The sequence below is a fragment of the Paroedura picta genome, chromosome 7 (genome assembly GCF_049243985.1).
Source record: "Paroedura picta isolate Pp20150507F chromosome 7, Ppicta_v3.0, whole genome shotgun sequence".
Lineage (NCBI taxonomy): Eukaryota > Metazoa > Chordata > Lepidosauria > Squamata > Gekkonidae > Paroedura > Paroedura picta.
In genome coordinates this window covers 92,043,474-92,062,727 of record NC_135375.1, presented here as the reverse complement: position 1 = coordinate 92,062,727, position 19,254 = coordinate 92,043,474, and the positions used below count along the sequence as shown (strand labels likewise).

The following is a 19,254-nucleotide window of genomic DNA, read 5'->3' as shown; positions in this document are numbered from 1 at the left end:
TTATGAGCAACAGAAGGAAGTACAAATCTTGCCAGCTCCTGAATCATCTTGGTTTTAATTAGCCTGATTATGAAGCAAGTGAAGGGTGGAAGTTCACATATATAACATGTACTCCTGATGTGGTGGATAAATTATTTACCCAAGACTAAGGGTGTGTAGCTTCTACAGCCCGGTAGAAAACTACACTTACTCTGAGAGATTATCTTGTGTACCCCAAAAAAGGTACTCATGCTCCTACTATTTCTTGGTTTCTTAATGATGATTTTTTTTAATGGCGTTGTAATGCTTGATTTCTCATGCTCTCTGAAATGGATCTATTATAAAAGAGAAACTTATTCTTCTGCACATAGTCATTGGCAAGCACATCAGAAAGGAAGATCACTGTTGTCCTTCCCATCCATCCAGTTCAACCCCCTTTGTATTACAGATGGGAACGCTGGAAGCTGTGATTAGCTGCCAAAATATTTCAACAGCTTTACTACATTTACTTTTGATAAACTTCCACTACAGAGTGACTAGTGGTTTTTGACCAGTAGAAAGGTCCACCTTAGTTTTAAAGTTCTGGGTGATGAAGAGATGACTAAAGGAATTTCTTGAGGTAGCATCCATGTTGCAGATTATGGACTATTTGATTAATATTGTATGTTTATGCCAAGACCATTGGCTTCTTTTTGGTCAATTATGTCTTTTACCTTCTGCTCTTCAGAGTTACAATGGCTTCAGCATTCCGTCTCTCTTTGAAACCCAAAGTGAGTGACAACATGACACACTTGATGGTGGATTTCTCCCAGGAAAGACAAATGCTCCAAGCTCTAAAGTTCTTGCCAGGTAAACATACTCTGTGGAGAAAGTTCAACCATATTATATCTAGAACAAAAACTTTAGCTGATGCACCCAACACAATAATGAGTGTAAAGTTATGCCAAATGTTTTTATTCTGAGGCTTTTATTACGAAGTCTCAGGTCCCCCTGTTAAATTGCATGGATCCATTTTAGTTTGTTTCTTACTGCTGCCTTCCAGAAGGAAGTTTCCAAATGATACTTTGGTGGCCCGTGTTTGCTCCTGCATGGATGAATCAAAGACTTTGTATTTGAGAAGCAAATTCAAAGTGTCAGGCGATCAAATTTGATTCACATCTCATGGATGACAAATGCTTGAAATATCTTGGAACAGTGCTGAAATTTTAGATCAGTTCTGACTGATCACTGGGAATAAATTGGGCTTTTAGCAATGCTGATAGAAGTCAAATGAGTTGTCTCTAGATTTTTCTCTACTTCTTAAGATTCCAACTAGATTTGACCATTGTAAATGAATTACTTGCGATATCCTCAAATGCAGATGTTCACTGTAGAGTTACTGGTTTGTGCCTTTGACATCCATTCATTGTTGTTGCTTTTCCCTCCAGGAATGCTAGGATTAGTAATTTGGTCTCCAGTTGTGACAAGTCTGAATTTGATTGTGGCTGCTTCTCTCTGAGGCTTCTTGATTAAAAATAAAAGCTTTACCATTGTGAAGTCCAGTATTGTTTCTATATATGTAAAAATGAATATGTGCAGGGGTAGAGATGTCCCAGGGAAACGGGTACCTTGTTTGAGTCTACTGCAGAGTCACCTTCCTGCTTAGACCCGTTCCCTACGGGGATAGGACTTTTATTAGGAATAGAAAAATTCGGCATTTCTAAATTCTGAATCAATACCAGTATTGGGATTTAGGAGTATCAGGATATATCAGTATTTTTGGGTTCCGTAAACCCAAATCTGAAAAATACCAGCTTTACCAGCAGCGATCGGAGCAATCTGTGCCAGGCTTTGGAGCTAGTAGAAGTAGCAAACAACAGATCAAACTGCTTTCCTTAAATTCTTTTCAGCATGCAGAGGACTTGGTGACAGAGATCACAGCTGACTACTACTTATGCTCGGATAGTGAAGGTTTTTCCTGCAGAGTTCTCCCACCCTATCCCCAAGTCCATAGGTACTAGTTTGCTTGCTGCTAATTGAAGATCAGTCTAGATATTTTCAGAACAGAAGCAAAGTGTAAAGTCAACAGTAAAAAGTTCATAATAAAATTACGTAGGTCACAACTGGTGTATTTTGTTGCCGTTGTAATCCTGCAGTCCTGTACACATGAAGAAGCTAGTATTGCTAAATCTAGTGCAATTTAATTCTTTTGTTGACAGAACAAGCCTTCTGTAAGTAAATCTATGACCTTGCAATTTCTGCTCTCTGACAAAGACCCAGAGGTAACCATTTTAGTTGCCAGAATTTTAACTAAGATGCTTTTATAATATGCTGCCTACCTTGTATTTTATCTTTTATAGCTTATTTAATCATTTTAAGATCTGCTTGGTTATTTAACCCTATTAGAGGAAATCAGATGGTTAGCAGTACACTTTTTTTGTAAACTCCATTTGAAAAAAGTCTGGCTTTTATATTTTGCATTCATCTTTGGCAAGACTGAAATAGTCAAAACTAATTTCTGAGTGGTGGTCTGGTTTATCAATGCTCTGAAGCGTTTCTTTCTTTTATTTTCTTTTGTGTATGTCATTCTTTCAACAGTTCCTAGAGCTCCAGAAATAGTTCTAGCAGATTGTCTTGTAGCTGACAACTCTGTAACAATATCATGGCAAATGCCAGAAGAAGACAACAAAATTGATCACTATGTACTAGAATACAGGAAAACTAATTTTGATGGACTTCCTCGAATAAAAGATGAGAGGTGCTGGGAATCTATAGACTACGTTAAGGGCACAGAATACACATTATCAGGTATGTTTCAGGTGTGAGGGTTCTTTTTCAGGATGATTTGGGCTATGAAACGCTTATGACAAATCTTTGCAAAATCATTTCTAATATTCAAGTCAATAGGATGTTTAAATGAATATTCTGAAATCTTTTAAATGGAGTAAGACAACCAAGAATAAACATTTTCTTTCTGAAATTAAAGTTGCTAAAACAGACAGTAAAAAGGGCTGTAGACAAGGTTGGGATTTTTCATATTCAGGTATGTATGCAGGAAAATATTAATGAAATATTGGTCCGATGAAAACTGAGCTTATTGCATTAGGTATGTTGAGAGTAGTTGAGCCCTTTAAAATGAAGGGAAGAAAAATATGGAAATTGATGTATTCAAGCCTCAAAAGAATTATGGCATTCTGGAAGAGAAGATGGATAGTTCCTTTACTTCTCCCATTCCCATTTAATTGAGTATAAAAATAGTTTATACTCCTCCCTCATTTGATCACCACTTTTTCAGCATAATTCTAGATAAGTCTTTTTTGTGTGTGTTTAATGAAGTGATAATTGGCTCTTGAAAACTTCTACCCCCAAAAATCTTACTAGTCTCGTGCTACTGGACAAATCTAGGTTGCATGTGCTTGCATTAGTCTTACCTGTCTGATGGCTTCTCCCTCTTCCAGGTCTGAGGTTTGATTCCAAGTACATGAATTTCCGTGTCAGAGCTTGCAACAAGGCTGTGGCAGGAGACTATTCTGACCCAGTGACTTTAGAGACGAAAGGTAAAACTGTGTTATAGATAACCCCTATGGTGTAGTGGCTAAAGTGTTGATGAGAGGAAAAGTTACTTGTGAACTATTGCTTCTATGTTTTGCAGCTCTTAAGTCTTCTTGAGGAAAGTGGAGTATATTTAATCAAGTGAGAGTGGAATTTCTAGAGGAGGGGTTCATTCTTGTGACCATCTTGTCATATTAAAAAATCCCAGATGTTTGCTATACTGTATCAAATGTGAGAATGCTAAAGAAGAATAACTTCAGCTGACAGGCCTATGCACAGATTAAGTCCAGCATCGTCTACGAATCTTTGGGTTATGTTTGAGGCTATCTAAAAATGTAGTGCTAGGAAGCTATCCAAGTAGCAGTTTCTATTTTAACAAGCTGGCTTGGTGGCAGTTGATCTGGCCAATGTATGTTTGTAGCTCCATGTATCACCTCATGATGCTTGTCCAAGATTAGAACGTCTGCAGTGCATTTTTAGGGAGCTGCTGTGCTCTACTTTGCATCTGCTCTTCCTGGCTTTACTATGGAAAATGTGTTGGTCTAGCATTAGCTGAGTATTGTTAGAAGGTTGCTGTGTATCTTGGATATAACTTGCAGGCTTTTCACTCAAAGGCAGTCTTGTATCAGTATCTTATTCGCATTTGAGTAATGGGCAATCACGTTTAATTGAATTCTAAATTATTTTGTCTAGTAGCTAAGGATTCCTGCAGGGCTGGATATTTGTTTTTACTGTATCCAAGGTCAGCTTTACTCAAGCATCTTGTTGACCTTTCCTAGAGAAATTCCAAAGCTTGTACACTGAAACACTTTTTTAAAAACCTCAGTATGTGAATAATCTGTCTATTGTGACAGCTATTGTTTAGCTTCCAAAGCTATTCTGCTTACTTGGCAGTGGTTGGATTAAATTTAGACAAACACATTCCACTGAGCAGCAGTGATTCAGTTCTAATTGGCTGAATGGAACACTTCTGATCTTGTAAAGTGGGTGCTTACATCATTGGCATTCAGTTCCTGTGGAAATGGAAGATAGAAAATGTATTGAACACCTCTGTAATATTAAATATAATATTGGGGAAGATTATGATAGATATAACGAAGTTTTTCCTTTGTAATGTTTGGCTTTCACAGTGAACAATTGCATGCTAGTCCTTGATTTCTTGTAATCTTCATGTCATCTGCTCTGATTACTGAACGATTGGCATGCTTACTTTGTTTAGTTTTGAGAGGAAACATGGTTGCCATAGGTCTCTAATTCATCACTTGAGAAGCCTGTGATTTACCAGGATGCTTTAGAGTTCTGAGGCAGATAGGTACGTCTGATTCCACAAGGCCAGATTTTAGAAATTGTTTGAGCTAAAGTGGGAAAATGTGTTAAAGTAGGTTCTGTTTTAGCACTATGCCTAAAGTAGGCATTGCACTAAAGGAAAGGGCATGAATAACCATTTGATCCACATCTTGTCTTTCATCAGCTCTTGTTTTCAATCTGGATGGCTCTTCATCTCATCTTAACTTAAAAGTTGAAGATTCCTATGTTGAATGGGATTCTACAGGAGGCAAAGGCCAAGAGAACAAAATAAAAGGAAAAGAGAACAAAGGCAGGTAAGGAAAAGTGTTGTTTACTGAGTAGTGTCTTGTAACACTGCCTTCTTTATGGCTGAGAAGCAAATAATGATTTTTGGAGGGAAATTAAGTTTTAAAAAATGTAGGGCCTTAAAATTTGATGAAACCGTAAGCTCCTTGATACTGAACATTGCTGTTACTAGCATTTTGAGGTAGCTCTTGAAGTAAATAAGTGGGGAGTTTTAGGAAATGTTACTTACCAAAAGAGGGAGGGTGGCATTAAAATGTAATAAATAAATAACATTACATAATCAAATAATATAATTCTAGTTTATGTAGATGGTCATGTTAAAAATTTGCCCTGATTTACTGTATAGTAGTATCGATAACTTTGCTTGCCATAACATTACAAAAACTTACCAGTTATGTGCTTCAGTCACATGCCTTGTGCATTAGAGATACTCCTTGAAAGCAGCATTTCCTACAAACTATAAGAGGAAGGACATACCTGAAGGGAGATCTTTTTCAAAGGATTCATTGGACATTTCTTTGGAAGATTGTTTCTTGGTTGTAAGGAATAATTCCCTTACCAGTTTTCACATTTGAAAAGCTGGGCTTTTCTGAATGTGTTAGAAAAAATGACACTGTAGCATTCAGATACTTTAATTTTGTTTTTAAACCCAGAACACTTCTGAATCGTGTCCGGTATTCAAAGAAAAAGTCCAAGATATGTACTTGTCAGAAACCAGGCTGTGAGCTTCCACATGTCAGATTACAGAATTAGATCACAAAAGTACAAAATTCACAGAGGTAGAACTGTCCTGGGTTCCACTCCACTATTAAACTTATTTGGTGACTGTGCGCCAGTCACTCTGTCTCAGCCTAACCTACCTCCAGGATTATGCTTTGGCAAAATGGTGGACTTGAGAGTCTCACTATGCTTAGTTCTTTGGAGGCAGAATAGTATAAAAATGAAATATTGGGCACCTTGTCATCCTACACCCTAGGGATCAAATGGTCTGGTGTGACTAAAGTGGGGAGGACAGGTGTATTCCTTTCCTCCATTATACCTTCCTTCATTTAAGTCAATAAAGACACTAAAAAATCTGCTAATGTGGAAGAGCGTCAGGAGGTCGATTGACGAAGTAAAGAAGAAACATGGTTGAAGCAATGGAATGTTCTCAGATTCTGCTTGCTGGCACCACTTAAGAACAGCTGGAAAATGTGTGGTAGCTTGGCTACATCAACCTATGTCTTAATATTCAAAGAAGCCTATTCAGATTTTACACTACAAGTATGTTCTTCATAGGCTTCTTTAAAGAGCTCTTAGAAGCTCCAGCTGAATTCTTCCGCCATTTGAGGCTGTTCCTGTAAAAGGTACTTGAACTCAAAGCAAATAGTTCACCTGCCTGCAGTTCTGGTCTTGCATTCTTGGCACTATGTGTTTTTGCTAAGAGAAACTCCCTCTGTTTTTTACTGGTGAAATACACTGTCTTAATTTATTGAAAAGCCTCTGAAAGAAAAGGCTCGAAGCCTGGCAGCAGTGTAGAGTCCTGATCTATGAAGTAGGCATGGATAATCCGTGCTCCCCCCAGTGTACAAAAGAAATTGGTCACAAATTGAATGAAGATTATCTCTTAAAATCAAGATTTGTTTGACAGATACCACAAACATAATCAGAAATTGCTTACTATGTGCAGTATTTTCCAATTTGATTTTATTTGTGAGCAGGGAAATAGTTTTAAAGTGGTTTAAAGATTACAAAATTAGTGCTTTTTAGATAAGATTAAATGTTTCTCCTCAGTCACTTTTAACTGCTTATTTTTGTCTGACAGTGGCCCGATTACACTCCTGAAGAACAATACAAGGTGATAATACGCCTCTTCCTAGCCTTAGGGATTAGCCTCCACCTTTAATACTCTTCAATAGTTCTCTTGCAAATCTTGCTCTCTAGACTTAGCACATGTCAATTCCACTGCCTTTACCAGTCAACAGATGTTCCTGCTCTATGTAGATTCTTTAATTTGCCATCATGTACATGAATGAACTGCCTTTCTGCAAATGTTTACAAGGCAGTAGTATAGAGCTTTATACAAATGCCAAAATTAAAGTCATTAGCATTAAAATACAGAAATGCATAGATAGCTGCCAGTTAACCTATGGCAATGGTTGGTATATGCAGAAAACAAAACTTCTTGTGCTTTACTGAAGCATAATTAGGTTTTCTTCAGATGCTTGGGACATTGTGAAATTTGCTAATTTCTAGTTGGCATTTGAAAGCTTTTAAGTTTCCTTAAAACTTGCTTATAGAGAGTTTTTATTCATTTATTTAATTTATATACCGCTCTCCCAGCTCAGGGTGGTGTACATAATTTAAACGTACAGTAATACGATAAACAAATGCAGTTAAAATCAGAATTTAAAAAGTAAAAACATTTAAGAGTAGTCAACATATTAAAAGAAGGTCAAACAACAGTAGTCCTGGTATTGGGTCGCCAAGTTGATTTCTTTTCATTTCTCATGAATCAGGCACACTTTCAAAATGAATATGTACTATCAAGAACTTAGTCTTCTGTGTGACGTTGCTTCAATATGCAAACGCCCCAGAAAGGAGCACAACAAATGAAATGGGAATTGTATATGATAACACTAATGGGGTAATACAATACAGAAAAAGTTGATCAAATAGCTTTTAACGTTTACTTTATCATTATCCTGGTAAAGGCTGTGGAATACAAAAGCCTGTCTTGGTGGAGGGATCTTGGCACACTTACCTGAAAATTAGCATGTTGGCATTTGGGTAAATAACATCGGAATCTGGAAAGTTGTAGTATGTGCCTTTTTCTTTGAACCAAATGCAGTGTGTTATTATACCCATGCTACTTTTCTGTAAAGTAGCAGCAAACCTATTGTTGCTTTTAGAGTAGAAAACAGAAGGCAGCAGGTTTCAGAGCAATGGTAGTCCTGGAGCAGGATCAAATGCCATTGTATATACATTTATTTTCCCTTAAATTAATGCTTTAATTTCTTGGCTTTGCTGTCTTTTTTTTTCATGCTTTCACTTATTTCTTTTTTCTTTTGGTAAGTAACTGAAGTTACATTTGACTTGAACAAAGCATCTTCCAAAGCTGTGTAGTCTGATATTTTCAAGATTCACAGAATTTCACAAGGGAGGATATCTCATTTCCCCTTGCATCCCTTCTGCACTTTTTCTTCCCTGTTCCTCTCCCTCCCAGCAACCTACCTGTTTATCAGCCGCTATCCCTGGTTCTTATGATTTTCCTCTCATTGGCAGCCTCTACATTTTTCTCCTATACATCTGTTTCAGTTCTCCCCCACTGTTTCAGCTTCTCCTTTTCTCTCTGTTGTTTTCTTACTTCCTTCCTACTCTCCTTTTCCATCTTTTACCCTTTTTGCTCTCTCCTTCCACCTATGACAGAAATGAAGGTTTAGAAGGCTGCAGCATTATTATGGTTGCCTAGCAACCCCTAAAATGGCTGCTATGATTGTTGAATGTAGTCCCATGAGCTCTTGGTGGGCATTCATCCGTTAAAGTTGCAGACATGGTTCATATTTCAGTTATTTTAATTACCCTGTATATTTTCCCTAAGTACTGCTTTGAGATTTCATGGAAAAATCTGCCTTGTCTGTCCCTGGTCCCAGTGTCTTGAATTTTTGAGCCACAGTTTAGAGCCTGGTTCAGAATTACATATGGTTCTGTAAACAGCAGAAAAATTAACTTAAAACTGTTCTAGGTAAATAAGCCAGATACCCTTTTTTCCTCCCAAAAGTAATCACAGCAAACTAATACACAGTACTCAGATTTTTCCACCAGCAGGGATGGTTGCTGATGCATTGGGATTGGGGAAATGACTGACTGATTGGACTAGATCAGACTTCCTGTTATCCTTTGAATGCTTATTAAATGCTTGCAAAAGTACACAATTTTTCAGAATTACTCTCCATTCCTGCCCTGCCATATTCTTCATAGTACTCAGTAATTATCTAGCTTGTTTAAATGCTTCTGTTCTTGCCTTGCTGTAGTTTATATCTTGGCAGCTTTGTTTATGTGTGTGTAGAATATTTAGACTTTAGTATAGCAAGATGAGCAAAGCCCTCTAACAGCATGTGAGCCATGCATGATCATAAGAGCTTGTGTGCAACTAACTTGTTCTCAGTATAATATACTGTGGTGATTACTACTTGAGTATTGCACAGCAGTACAAATACTTTAATTTCTTGTTATTTTACAGAAGTGGAACTCCATCTCCAAAACGGTCATCTGTTAGTTCACGCTCTCCATTGATAAGAGGCAGCAGAGATCGGTTTACTGGGGAATCATATACTGTCCTGGGTAAGGTATCCTAGGCATGGATTTTTAATCCAGTGGCTATAAGAAGTTGAGATTGGGGATTTTCACTGGTGCATACAATATGATTTGTACTCAACTATGTATCTGTTCCCTCTGACCAGACCTGGATGGCCCAAGCTAGTCTGCTCTCATCAGATCTCAGAAACTAAGCTGTCTCTACTCTGCTTAGTACTTGGATGGGAGACCACCAAGGAAGTAAAGGATGGCTATGTAGAAGCAGGCAACGGCAAATCACCTCTGAACATCTCTTGCCTTGACAACCTTACAGGATTATCATAAATTAGCTGAAACTTGACAGCACTTTCCACCACCACATGGTTCTCTTCTTGTATAGCCATTACCTCAAAGCAACCAAAACATATTTGGGTTTAAGAGAAACTTCTGTGTTTTGTTACAGGAGACACTGCTATTGAAAGTGGACAGCACTACTGGGAAGTGAAAGCCCAGAAAGACTGTAAATCCTATAGCGTGGGAGTGGCATATAAAAATTTGGGGAAATTTGACCAGCTGGGCAAAACTAATACGAGCTGGTGTGTGCACATCAATAACTGGCTTCAGACTACCTTTGCAGCCAAACACAATAATAAAGCAAAGGTACTAGATGTTGTGGTTCCAGACAGGATAGGAGTCTACTGTGACTTCGATGGAGGTAACTTTTAGTCTATAAAATTATTTATTGAGAGAATCGAAATAATGTAATGCAGTGAACAAGTTTTTTAAATGTTGCAATGGATTATCTTATCAATGTATTTTCAGAGAAAGGGGAGAACATTATACAGGGAGAAATGGATTTGGGTACTTAGAATCATAAAAATCATAGTTGGAAGGCGCCATACAGGCCATCTTGTCCAACCCCCTGGTTAAAGCATTCATGATAAGCATCTATCCAGCCACCAGTGAGGGGGAGCTCACCACCTCCTTAGGCAGCTGATTCCATGAAAATTGCTTCCCTGATATCTAGCCAGTACCGTTCTATACATAGTTTAAAGCCATTACTGTGGGTCCTATCCTCTGCTGTCAACAGGAACTGCTCCCCGGCTTTAGAGAGCAATCATGTCTCCTCTCAACCTTCCCAAGTTCCTCAGCCTTTCTTCATAGGGCCTGGTTCTTAGGACCCATATCATCCTTGTTGCTCTCCTCCGCACCCTCTCAATTTTGTCCACTTGGGTTAATCTTGTTTCTTGTAGTGCTGCAGTGTCTTTAGGTTTTAACCAGAATGTCTAAGAGAGTTATCTCCCTACCCCTGAAATGTTAATCCTGTGAATAGCTGTTCTTGGTGCTCTTCACATCAGCTGTACATTCCATAATTCCTCCAATAGGATTTGCAGAAAAGTAGCTGCCAAGAAGTATACAAGGATAATGGTCCCAGAACAGAAACAAAGTAAAGCTATTAGATATACTAAGCTATAACTTGGGATAGATGAGTGTACTGCTGTGAAGTTTTTGAAACTCAGTGTCCTAACACTTTTAACTCATTTCAAATATAGATGAGGAAAACTTTGTCTGGTTGTATTAGGCTGCCAGAACAATGTATAGTGGTGCAGACCTGCCTGGTGCCAACTAAATTGTGCTACCTTATCCTTGTATCTGGCCACTGAGAACAGTGAACATAAATATGCCTTTTGTATTTGAAACTTAAGACCATTCAGTGAAATTGAGTGAAGTTTTTTAGGGCATTAGTATATGTATGTATAACACCTAATCAGGTTACAGAATTAATTGCTGCAAGGTGGATAGGTCATCACTGTTGATTAGGCATGACAGTGAAGGGCTTAATCTCCATATTCAGAGGAAGCATAGCTCTGTTTACCAGATGCTGAGGTCATACCAGGATGTCTGTCTCAATTGTCTTGTTTGTAAGCTCTGGCCATATGGTCAGCTATTGTTGGAAGGGGAGGAGGGCTCAGCGGACTTTTTGTCTATTCCAATAAAATAATTCTTGAAAGCTAATTTAGGAATTAGTCCCATATATTTCAGACAATGTTCTTGCTTTTCTCTGGTACACCATTCTCTTTTGGCTACTGTTTCATACTGCTCTTGCTGCCTGGTTAAAGCTTCAGGAGTGGCTGTCATTAAATATTCTATTGTAGGGCTTGAATTGCTTAGTTCCTAACTGATAAAAACAGTACAGAATGTGTAGTCTTAAAAAGGCAAATCTGTAAACAAACATCCTTGAAGTGTAAATCTTCTTTTCTTTCTCTAGGTCAGCTTTCATTCTATAATGCAAGCTCAAAGCAATTATTGTATACCTTCAAAACAAAATTTACCCAGCCACTGTTACCGGGCTTCATGGTCAGTACTTACTTTTTACCTTTTTGCACTTTTGGATTCCTATGCTATTTCTGTATTGTTGAATGAATTAAGTAAAATCATTATCAGAATATAGAAAAAACTGCCAGCCTAAGGTCATAGTTATCATAATTCATTCTAGGACTGTCAGTGGAGTGGTTCTACGCAAGGGCAGGCAAACAATTGAGGTTGGGAATGGGCACAGGAGTTCAAGCTCTTACAAGACCCACTTTCATTTTTAAAAACCCAGCTGTTAAGTCTTGTTTGTATTTGCATAACTTAGAGCAGGGGTAGTCAAACTGCGGCTCTCCAGATGTCCATGGACTACAATTCCCATGTGCCCCTGCCAGCATTTGCTGGCAGGGGCTCATGGGAATTGTAGTCCATGGACTTCTGGAGGGCCGCAGTTTGACTACCGCTGACTTAGAGTGTACAACTTGAATTGCCTGGAGTGCAGGACTTAAGGATGTACACACCCACCTTGTTAACTTTCAGTCAGATGATCTTTGGTTTGTGCAGCTAACTCTGCTTCTTGTCTAGTATACCAGCCATCCTCTGTGGTCAGGTGACTAAAGTGACTATTAAGGTGACTTTACTAAACTGCCAACTAGAAACCATTCATTTGGAATCCAAGTTGGGTGCCAGGCAGCGAACTGGGATATGATCAAGCCAGTTTACTGTAATACTACAATGCAGTCAGTTGTTCCTTAAAAGCAAGTGTTAAAAGAATGTGGATATCCTGCAGATTTCAGTGTCCTTAAAAGTTCTGCTTAGAAGTGAGCTATGTGTACTATTTACTTTTGAAGAAGCTCAAAGCAAGTCCTCTGTATCACTCACCTTGTCGGTGAAGTTTGTTATCTTAATCTTGAAGTTAAATAAAATCAGAGACCAGTAGCACCTTTAAGTGACAAAGATTCATGCCCTGAATAAATCTTTGTTGGTCTTAAAGGTGCTACTGGACTCTGATTTTATTGTGCTACTTCAGACCAACACGGCTACCCATATGAATCTATCCTTGATGGTTAGTATTTTAAGAAGGATCTAGAATTTTGTGCATACGTCTTTATTTTAATAATGCTTAAAAGTTAACTTGAAACTGAAGAGGTTAAATGTACATTTTATCCATCACTTTTCCCAGTGAAAATGGCAGTGAAAAACTGGCTTAATTATTATTTATTAAATTTTTATCCCGCCACCCGAGGCAATCCATCTCGTGGCAGGTCACAGCATTAAAATCAAAAACTCTAAATAAAAGCATAAAGGCCCATTAAAATCCCTTACATTACAACAAAGCAGGTGGTAAAAATTTACATCCCTCTTCCCAAATGGAACGACTACTAGAGGGCTCCATATGCCCAAGCAACCAATGTGATGGCCTGTAAATAATGTTGCAGTATCTTCCAGTGGGGCCCCACGATCTTCCATGCCCTGGCCTCAACCATAGATTTGGCAGCGCTGTCTTACAGGCCCTGAGGAATGATGGTAAATCCTACAGAGCCTGCAGCTCTTCCAGGAGCCCATTCCACCAGGTAAGGTGCCTGGCCCTGGTCTAGGCCAGGTAAACTTCCTGGGGGCCGGGCATGACCAGCAAATTGTTACCCACAGAGTGTAAGAATTCAAGCACAGCATTTTTTTAAGCTAGCAGAAAGTTCAAGCTAAAATACTCATTTGAACCTGACCAGATGTTTACTAGCTTGAAGTTTCCATCTAGCTCTGGCCACCTCCACTACAAACAAATCAGTTTTGTTATTTTATTCCTACCCCTAAGAATCTGTATTCTGTGAAAAGAGTTGTGGAAGTAGCAGTATCCCTACAAACTTAAATTTTACGGTTTCCCTTCAAAAAAGACTATATTAACTGGATTCATTCACTATCCTAGGTTCCTTGCTGTACAGAGCAAATCAGATGTAATAACATGTTGCATTTGCTCGTGAACAGTGATCTCCCTTATGGCACCCATATGCATCATGCTGCCCACCAGTGAGTTCTTGGTGCCCATTTTCTTCTTCCCCAAGGCATAATCAGTCCTGGATTTCCTGCACCTCGTGAAAGGAGCACCTCGTGAAACTGGGGGGATACTTGACTTCCAGTAAGAGGATGCTTGACTTCCAGCTTGCCAACATTTTCTGCTTGGCTCCAGCACTCTGTGGCAGCCATTCTGTAGTAGCAGCCATTCCCCTATTCTTAAAATTGTAGAAGCACCCACAGACTCAACAAGATTGGGGATTCCTGCTTCAGAATATATGTGGATTTCCTCCATTGTTTCTGTTGCATTACATTAAGACGTGATGTGTTTTGGCATGAAATGGCATGAAACTTTGTGAAAATGCGTGCCCCCTTAGCATTTTAAGCAAAAAGAAACTACATAAATAACCATATTTCAAATGTTGGCTTTAATTTTTCTAGGTGTGGTGCGGTGGGCTCACAGTGACAACAGGACTGCAGGTGCCAACGGCTGTGAAAACGCTACAGAAGAGTGAAAACGGATTGAGTGGTTCAGCTAGTAGCCTAACCAATGTCGCCCAATGATGTTTCTACTATAGGTTAACTAATTTTTTGCTGCAAGTGAAATTAAGAGCTTGCAATCAATGGTTTTATGTGTTCCTGATGCTTCTAAAGCCTGAGCACTAATTTGTGCAGAATTCTTGGAGCTGAAGGGAGTACTGGCAGGAACATACTGTGAATCTGCAGTGTAATAGGAAATAGACTGATCTTTAAAAAAAGAAAACGAAAAAAAGAGGGGTATGAGGTTGTGGCTACAAGTATGTGACTATTTCTATTAGACTGAACTTGATTACTTGTCTTGTGGCTGCTTCATCCTTTCAGTATGATAAGGATAGGTATGATCTTAGTCTAAAATCCTCATTGCTTTCCTTCTCTGATAAATTTCTAGTGCTTGTTCCCTTGACAAAAATAGATGAACTGAGGAAATCCTACACAGAAGCTTTAAAAATGAAAACCTTTTGGAGCCAATTTGAATCTACAGGCTTTGACACAATGGGAAAAGATACATATCCTTAGATTTGATCACTGTTAGTCTGCCATCAGGGCATCGTGGTTTATTAAGGTTTACCTAGTCTTTGTCGATAATGCATTCTAAACCTATAGGTACTGTGTCCACAAGTCATGCAGAATACTCTGTGGAATGGGTTATCCACCTGACCGTGAAAGATGATAATATTGTTGATCAGTTTAACAAAGGAAAGTTTTGAAGTATTGCTGCTTTCCCCCTATAAAACCTCTAGGGCAGGGGTAGTCAACATGTGGTCCTCCAGATGTCCATGGACTACAATTCCCATGAGCCCCTGCCAGCCTTTGCTGGCAGGGGCTCATGGGAATTGTAGTCCATGAACATGTGGAGGACCGCAGGTTGACTACCCCTGCTCTAGGGTATTCTGTAATTAGAGGGTAAAGTTCAGGGAGGACAGAAGTCCCTCTAGTGTTTGTGAATGGACAGAGATCATTATGAGTTTAAGATTGTACCCTTATTTGGCATAAGCATATTCTCTGAATCCATTGGCATCTCTGTAGAGTATGTCCTGAAAATTGTGCCTCATTGAATTGGAGCCTATAATTAGCTCCTAGCTGCATGAAGTACCTTCACTTGAGACCTTAATATGTTATGTATTGAATCATTCGATCCCGCTGTGATCTTGGCTAGATAAAAAGTGGATTGTACGTTCCCATTTTTAATGTCCCTGAGTCCTCCCATGGTGTCAAAAAAGATTATTAAGGCTATGCACTGAAACTTAAGGTTGTATGCTAATGTGCTTCTGCCTCCCAAATATTTTAGTTTGGCTCCTAGTCACCTCTTCAGTATGTAGGACTTAGCATTTGATTTTATAACTCTCATCTATTTTTGAGGAAGTAATACGGTTTCCCTTCATAGAAAAGTGACACTACAGTTTGGATGTCTTTTTTAAAAATATGTACAGTTCAGCAGAATTGGACTTTAATTTTTTTCAGGATTCTCCTCATGCAAAAGGTTTCCTTGGCAGACTATAAGACTACATTTTCTCACATCAACAGAATTCAAGCTATTAGTCCCTTTCAAAGGCAAGTTTAAATATGGATTGTAACAAGGAACCAAAAAACTGCCATCTCGTACAGAAAGACTCCTACACTGTTTGTGGCACAATCTCTTTGCACTCCTGTTGTGGGAGAAATGAGGATGTTCTGAGTGACCGATTCTCTTCATGCCCATTGACTTAACTCCCTTTTGAGAGGAAGCAGACTGGTACTTGTCTTACTGATACATCAAATTTTGTAAATAAGCGAAGTAATCTGTATCCAGATATTCCTAAAACTGGAATGACATTTAAGTATAAAGCACTAGCTTTGTTTTGCCCTTCAGTGCTATAACAGTTAACATGAGTACTGCTGGTAACAACATTGCCACATAAGGAAGGAGTCTGCCAGTGACTGAGTGTAGTTTACAGAGTTGAATAGATGTCATACTTCTGAATCGATTCCATAGGCAAGGTGCTTCCAATTATGCAGACTTTTTGTGACTTTTTCCACAACTCATCTGACTTGCAACTGTTACTCCAGAGGCACCCACAGTGTTGATTTGGAGATATAAATGAAAAGAAGTAGAGATGGGTTTTTTAATCATTATAGAAAGGATCGTTATTGTGAACTAGCCTGAGGCCCGGGTGCTTAGTTCTCTTGCTGCTCTACAGGGTAGTCCCATATCAGAGGAAATGCCTTAAGCACTTTAGATCTTTTTTTCCCCCCTTGTACCTTGGAACTAACAATCCTCCATCTTTTAGTTCTGTGGCAAGCATGCAGATACTTAGTCCAGTTGAGCAACATGGTCACTCAGTTGGAATACTTTTTTGTTGCTTCTTCAGGTGGAGACATGTTTATGTAGTCTAACAAACAAGGTGCAGTGTTTTCCCAGTGTGTACATAATTTTGTTGGCTTGCCCACTGTAAAATTTAAAGTATTTTTGTATTTGAAGCCAATGAAGACTTCTGTTTGTATATTTGCAGGGGGAGGGGGACTAAATGTGTGTGTTTAGTTCATGGAAATCATGGAATTTTCACTTAGTGTAACACAATTATGTAACTAAGAACACTTGGTTCCCTTTTATGGAATACAGTAGCAAACTGGATATTCAGTTGTACTTGAATAAAAAACTTTATATGACCTTCCTGTAAGCTGTAAGAAACAGCACATTTGAAAGAGGAGTTGAAAGAACACAATGAAAGGGAACTCAAGGCTTGTTTTTTAAATGTTGGCAGAGGTTAAAATTGAGATTATTCCAGAATCAGAATTATCAAGCCATTGTGTTTTCTGAGGGTTGCAGAAATGCCCTTTAAATATAGGCTTATCTTCTGTGTGTGTTCTCTCTACTAGAACTGGGTTCTGTTTTGGGGGTGTATAATAGCCATTTCCTGCCTTTGAGTTAAGCCCATAATCTGGTTAACATTTGGCACTAATTATGTCACCTGATGTGGCATTTCAGCTGGGCTTCTTGGTGTGATGGCCACAGTTAACTGATACAGTTCCACACTCTTTCCTTGGCATCAAAACAAAATGTTTTGAAAGCTTACTGACTTGAATAGGAAACCTAAACCTCTGTTCCTAAGTACTGTACAATGGGGCTTTTCCTACATCTCTCCATCATAAGCCAGCTCTTCCGTTTTCACCAATAGGAATGTTCCATTTGTTAAGTTATCTGCACCGGTATGGATTTGTGCATGTGCCTTTAAAGCCAACCACTCCATATCATTCCTTTTCTCGTGGCATAGATGTTGAGAGACAAGAATGCATGATAATACCTTCTCACACCGATTTTAAACAAGGAAATTGCACATTGGCAGTACCTCAGGTATTCAGTAACTGGTTGTACATTCTTTCTTCTTGTTGAGTATCCGAAGACAACAGTCTTACCTGCCATAGCAACATTGTACCACTGGGGTGCCTTAGAGCCCAAGGAGTGATTTTATTTGCTGTGTCTCTAATTCAAACATGTCTCTCAGAGGTTTTGTACTAAATAAACATTTGAAAAACTGCTTTGTCTGCTGTGTGATTTCTTCAGGATTGTATGCGCTTGGATGGGTGGATAAGCTGAAATGTTTTCATTTGTTTCATTTACTTCATTTATGTTTCACCTTTCTGTCCAGTGGGAACCCAGAATACTTTGCAACATTCTCCTCCATTCTATCCTCATATAAGCCCAGTGAAAGAGGCTGAGAAGATAGGCTCATGTTCACCCAACAAGCTTGGGGGGGGGGCGTTCAAACCTGGGTCTCACAGATTCTTGTTTTAACATTAACTCTTTGTACTGTAACCGGCATACTATTTAATTGACACCTCAAACAGAAGGAATACTAACATTGGCTAGGTACCCTGCTTTAAAATAGATTCCCCTATGTCATCCTATAGCTCTTCGGTATCATGCAGTTTCTTCTCTCTTTTTAGCATCTTTTTTCAAGATATTAGTTACAGCATATAAACAAAAAGGAAAACCAAAAACCTAACCTGACAAAACAAGTTAGGAACCTAAAGTCTGAGCTGCAAAAAAATTTTTTGTCTAAAATACAAATATTTATAATTACATGCACATAATAAAAGTTAAAACACTAATAAAATCTCGAATTGTATATACTGTGTGATACAGCAAGTACAGAATCAACATTAACATGTGGAACATAAAAAGAAAAAAAAACATATATTTTGACTGACGGGTCTTCCTCAGTGATCAAATAACTTTAAATGCACTCATACAGTATAAAACACTCTTCTGATTAACACATGAGAACGCACCTAGAGAGTTGGGCAACACTGAGAGTGGTAGCTTTTGAACAGTATTTCACAATGTGGGCTCCATATTAGACAACAATGCATATTAGTTGGAGCATCACTATTTTACAACCTAACAAGCCCTAATATAATATATTTTTATACTATACATTTAAACTTGCTGATTCTGTACTTCTTGTCTTACACAGTATATACAACAGATTTTATCAATGTTTTGAACTTGTGTGTGTAATTATAAATGAAACAATTTTGTTTTGCAGCTCAACCTTTTTGTTGTTACAACAGCCCTAGTCAGTGTCCTTAAAGTGGCCTAACTCTGGCTACTCACTCCTTCATGTTGTCTACTGGCCATAAAGGTGAGGAGAATTGCTGGTCACTATTTTCTGCATGGTACCACTTTGCATATAGCAGTTGTAGGTTTGATCCCTGAAAAGATCAAGGGTAGCCAATGCTAACAAATCCCTTTTCTATGACCTAGAACCTAGAAAGCTGCTATAAGAGCAGACATGCTTTGCTACCAAATGGCTTCTACTGCTTGCCTCTTCTGACAACAACCCTGTGAGATAGGCTAAGTGACTGGCCTGAGGTCATCCAGGAGGAGTGGTGGGGTGAGAATTGAAAGTTGTCAGATCCTACTCTGGCATTCTAATCACTGCACCTCCAAAGCATTGCTGAAGTTGTAGTTTATATTTCTTGATCAGAGAAATTAGGAGACTTAAATCCATTGAAGCCCATCTTCTCTTTAGGAAG

General features: G+C 38.6%; 1 protein-coding gene across 7 annotated transcripts in view; it reads left to right on the top strand.

Moving 5' to 3' along the window:
- The window catches only part of FSD1L (fibronectin type III and SPRY domain containing 1 like), a 37,121-nt gene extending 19,368 nt beyond the window's left edge, over positions 1 to 17,753 (top strand). For 3 of the 7 annotated variants that reach the window (XM_077345378.1, XM_077345383.1, XM_077345376.1), the window contains exons 6-14: positions 707 to 828; positions 2,557 to 2,766; positions 3,417 to 3,515; positions 4,982 to 5,111; positions 6,908 to 6,940; positions 9,326 to 9,426; positions 9,842 to 10,093; positions 11,648 to 11,736; positions 14,140 to 17,753. In XM_077345378.1, the coding sequence (XP_077201493.1) occupies positions 707 to 828; positions 2,557 to 2,766; positions 3,417 to 3,515; positions 4,982 to 5,111; positions 6,908 to 6,940; positions 9,326 to 9,426; positions 9,842 to 10,093; positions 11,648 to 11,736; positions 14,140 to 14,262 (1,159 nt within the window). In that variant the 3' untranslated portion in view covers positions 14,263 to 17,753. The remainder of the gene's footprint in view (positions 1 to 706; positions 829 to 2,556; positions 2,767 to 3,416; positions 3,516 to 4,981; positions 5,112 to 6,907; positions 6,941 to 9,325; positions 9,427 to 9,841; positions 10,094 to 11,647; positions 11,737 to 14,139) is intronic. The other 4 variants (XM_077345382.1, XM_077345379.1, XM_077345380.1 and 1 more) reach the window with 2 other exon arrangements.
- The last annotated feature ends 1,501 nt before the right edge of the window (positions 17,754 to 19,254 follow it).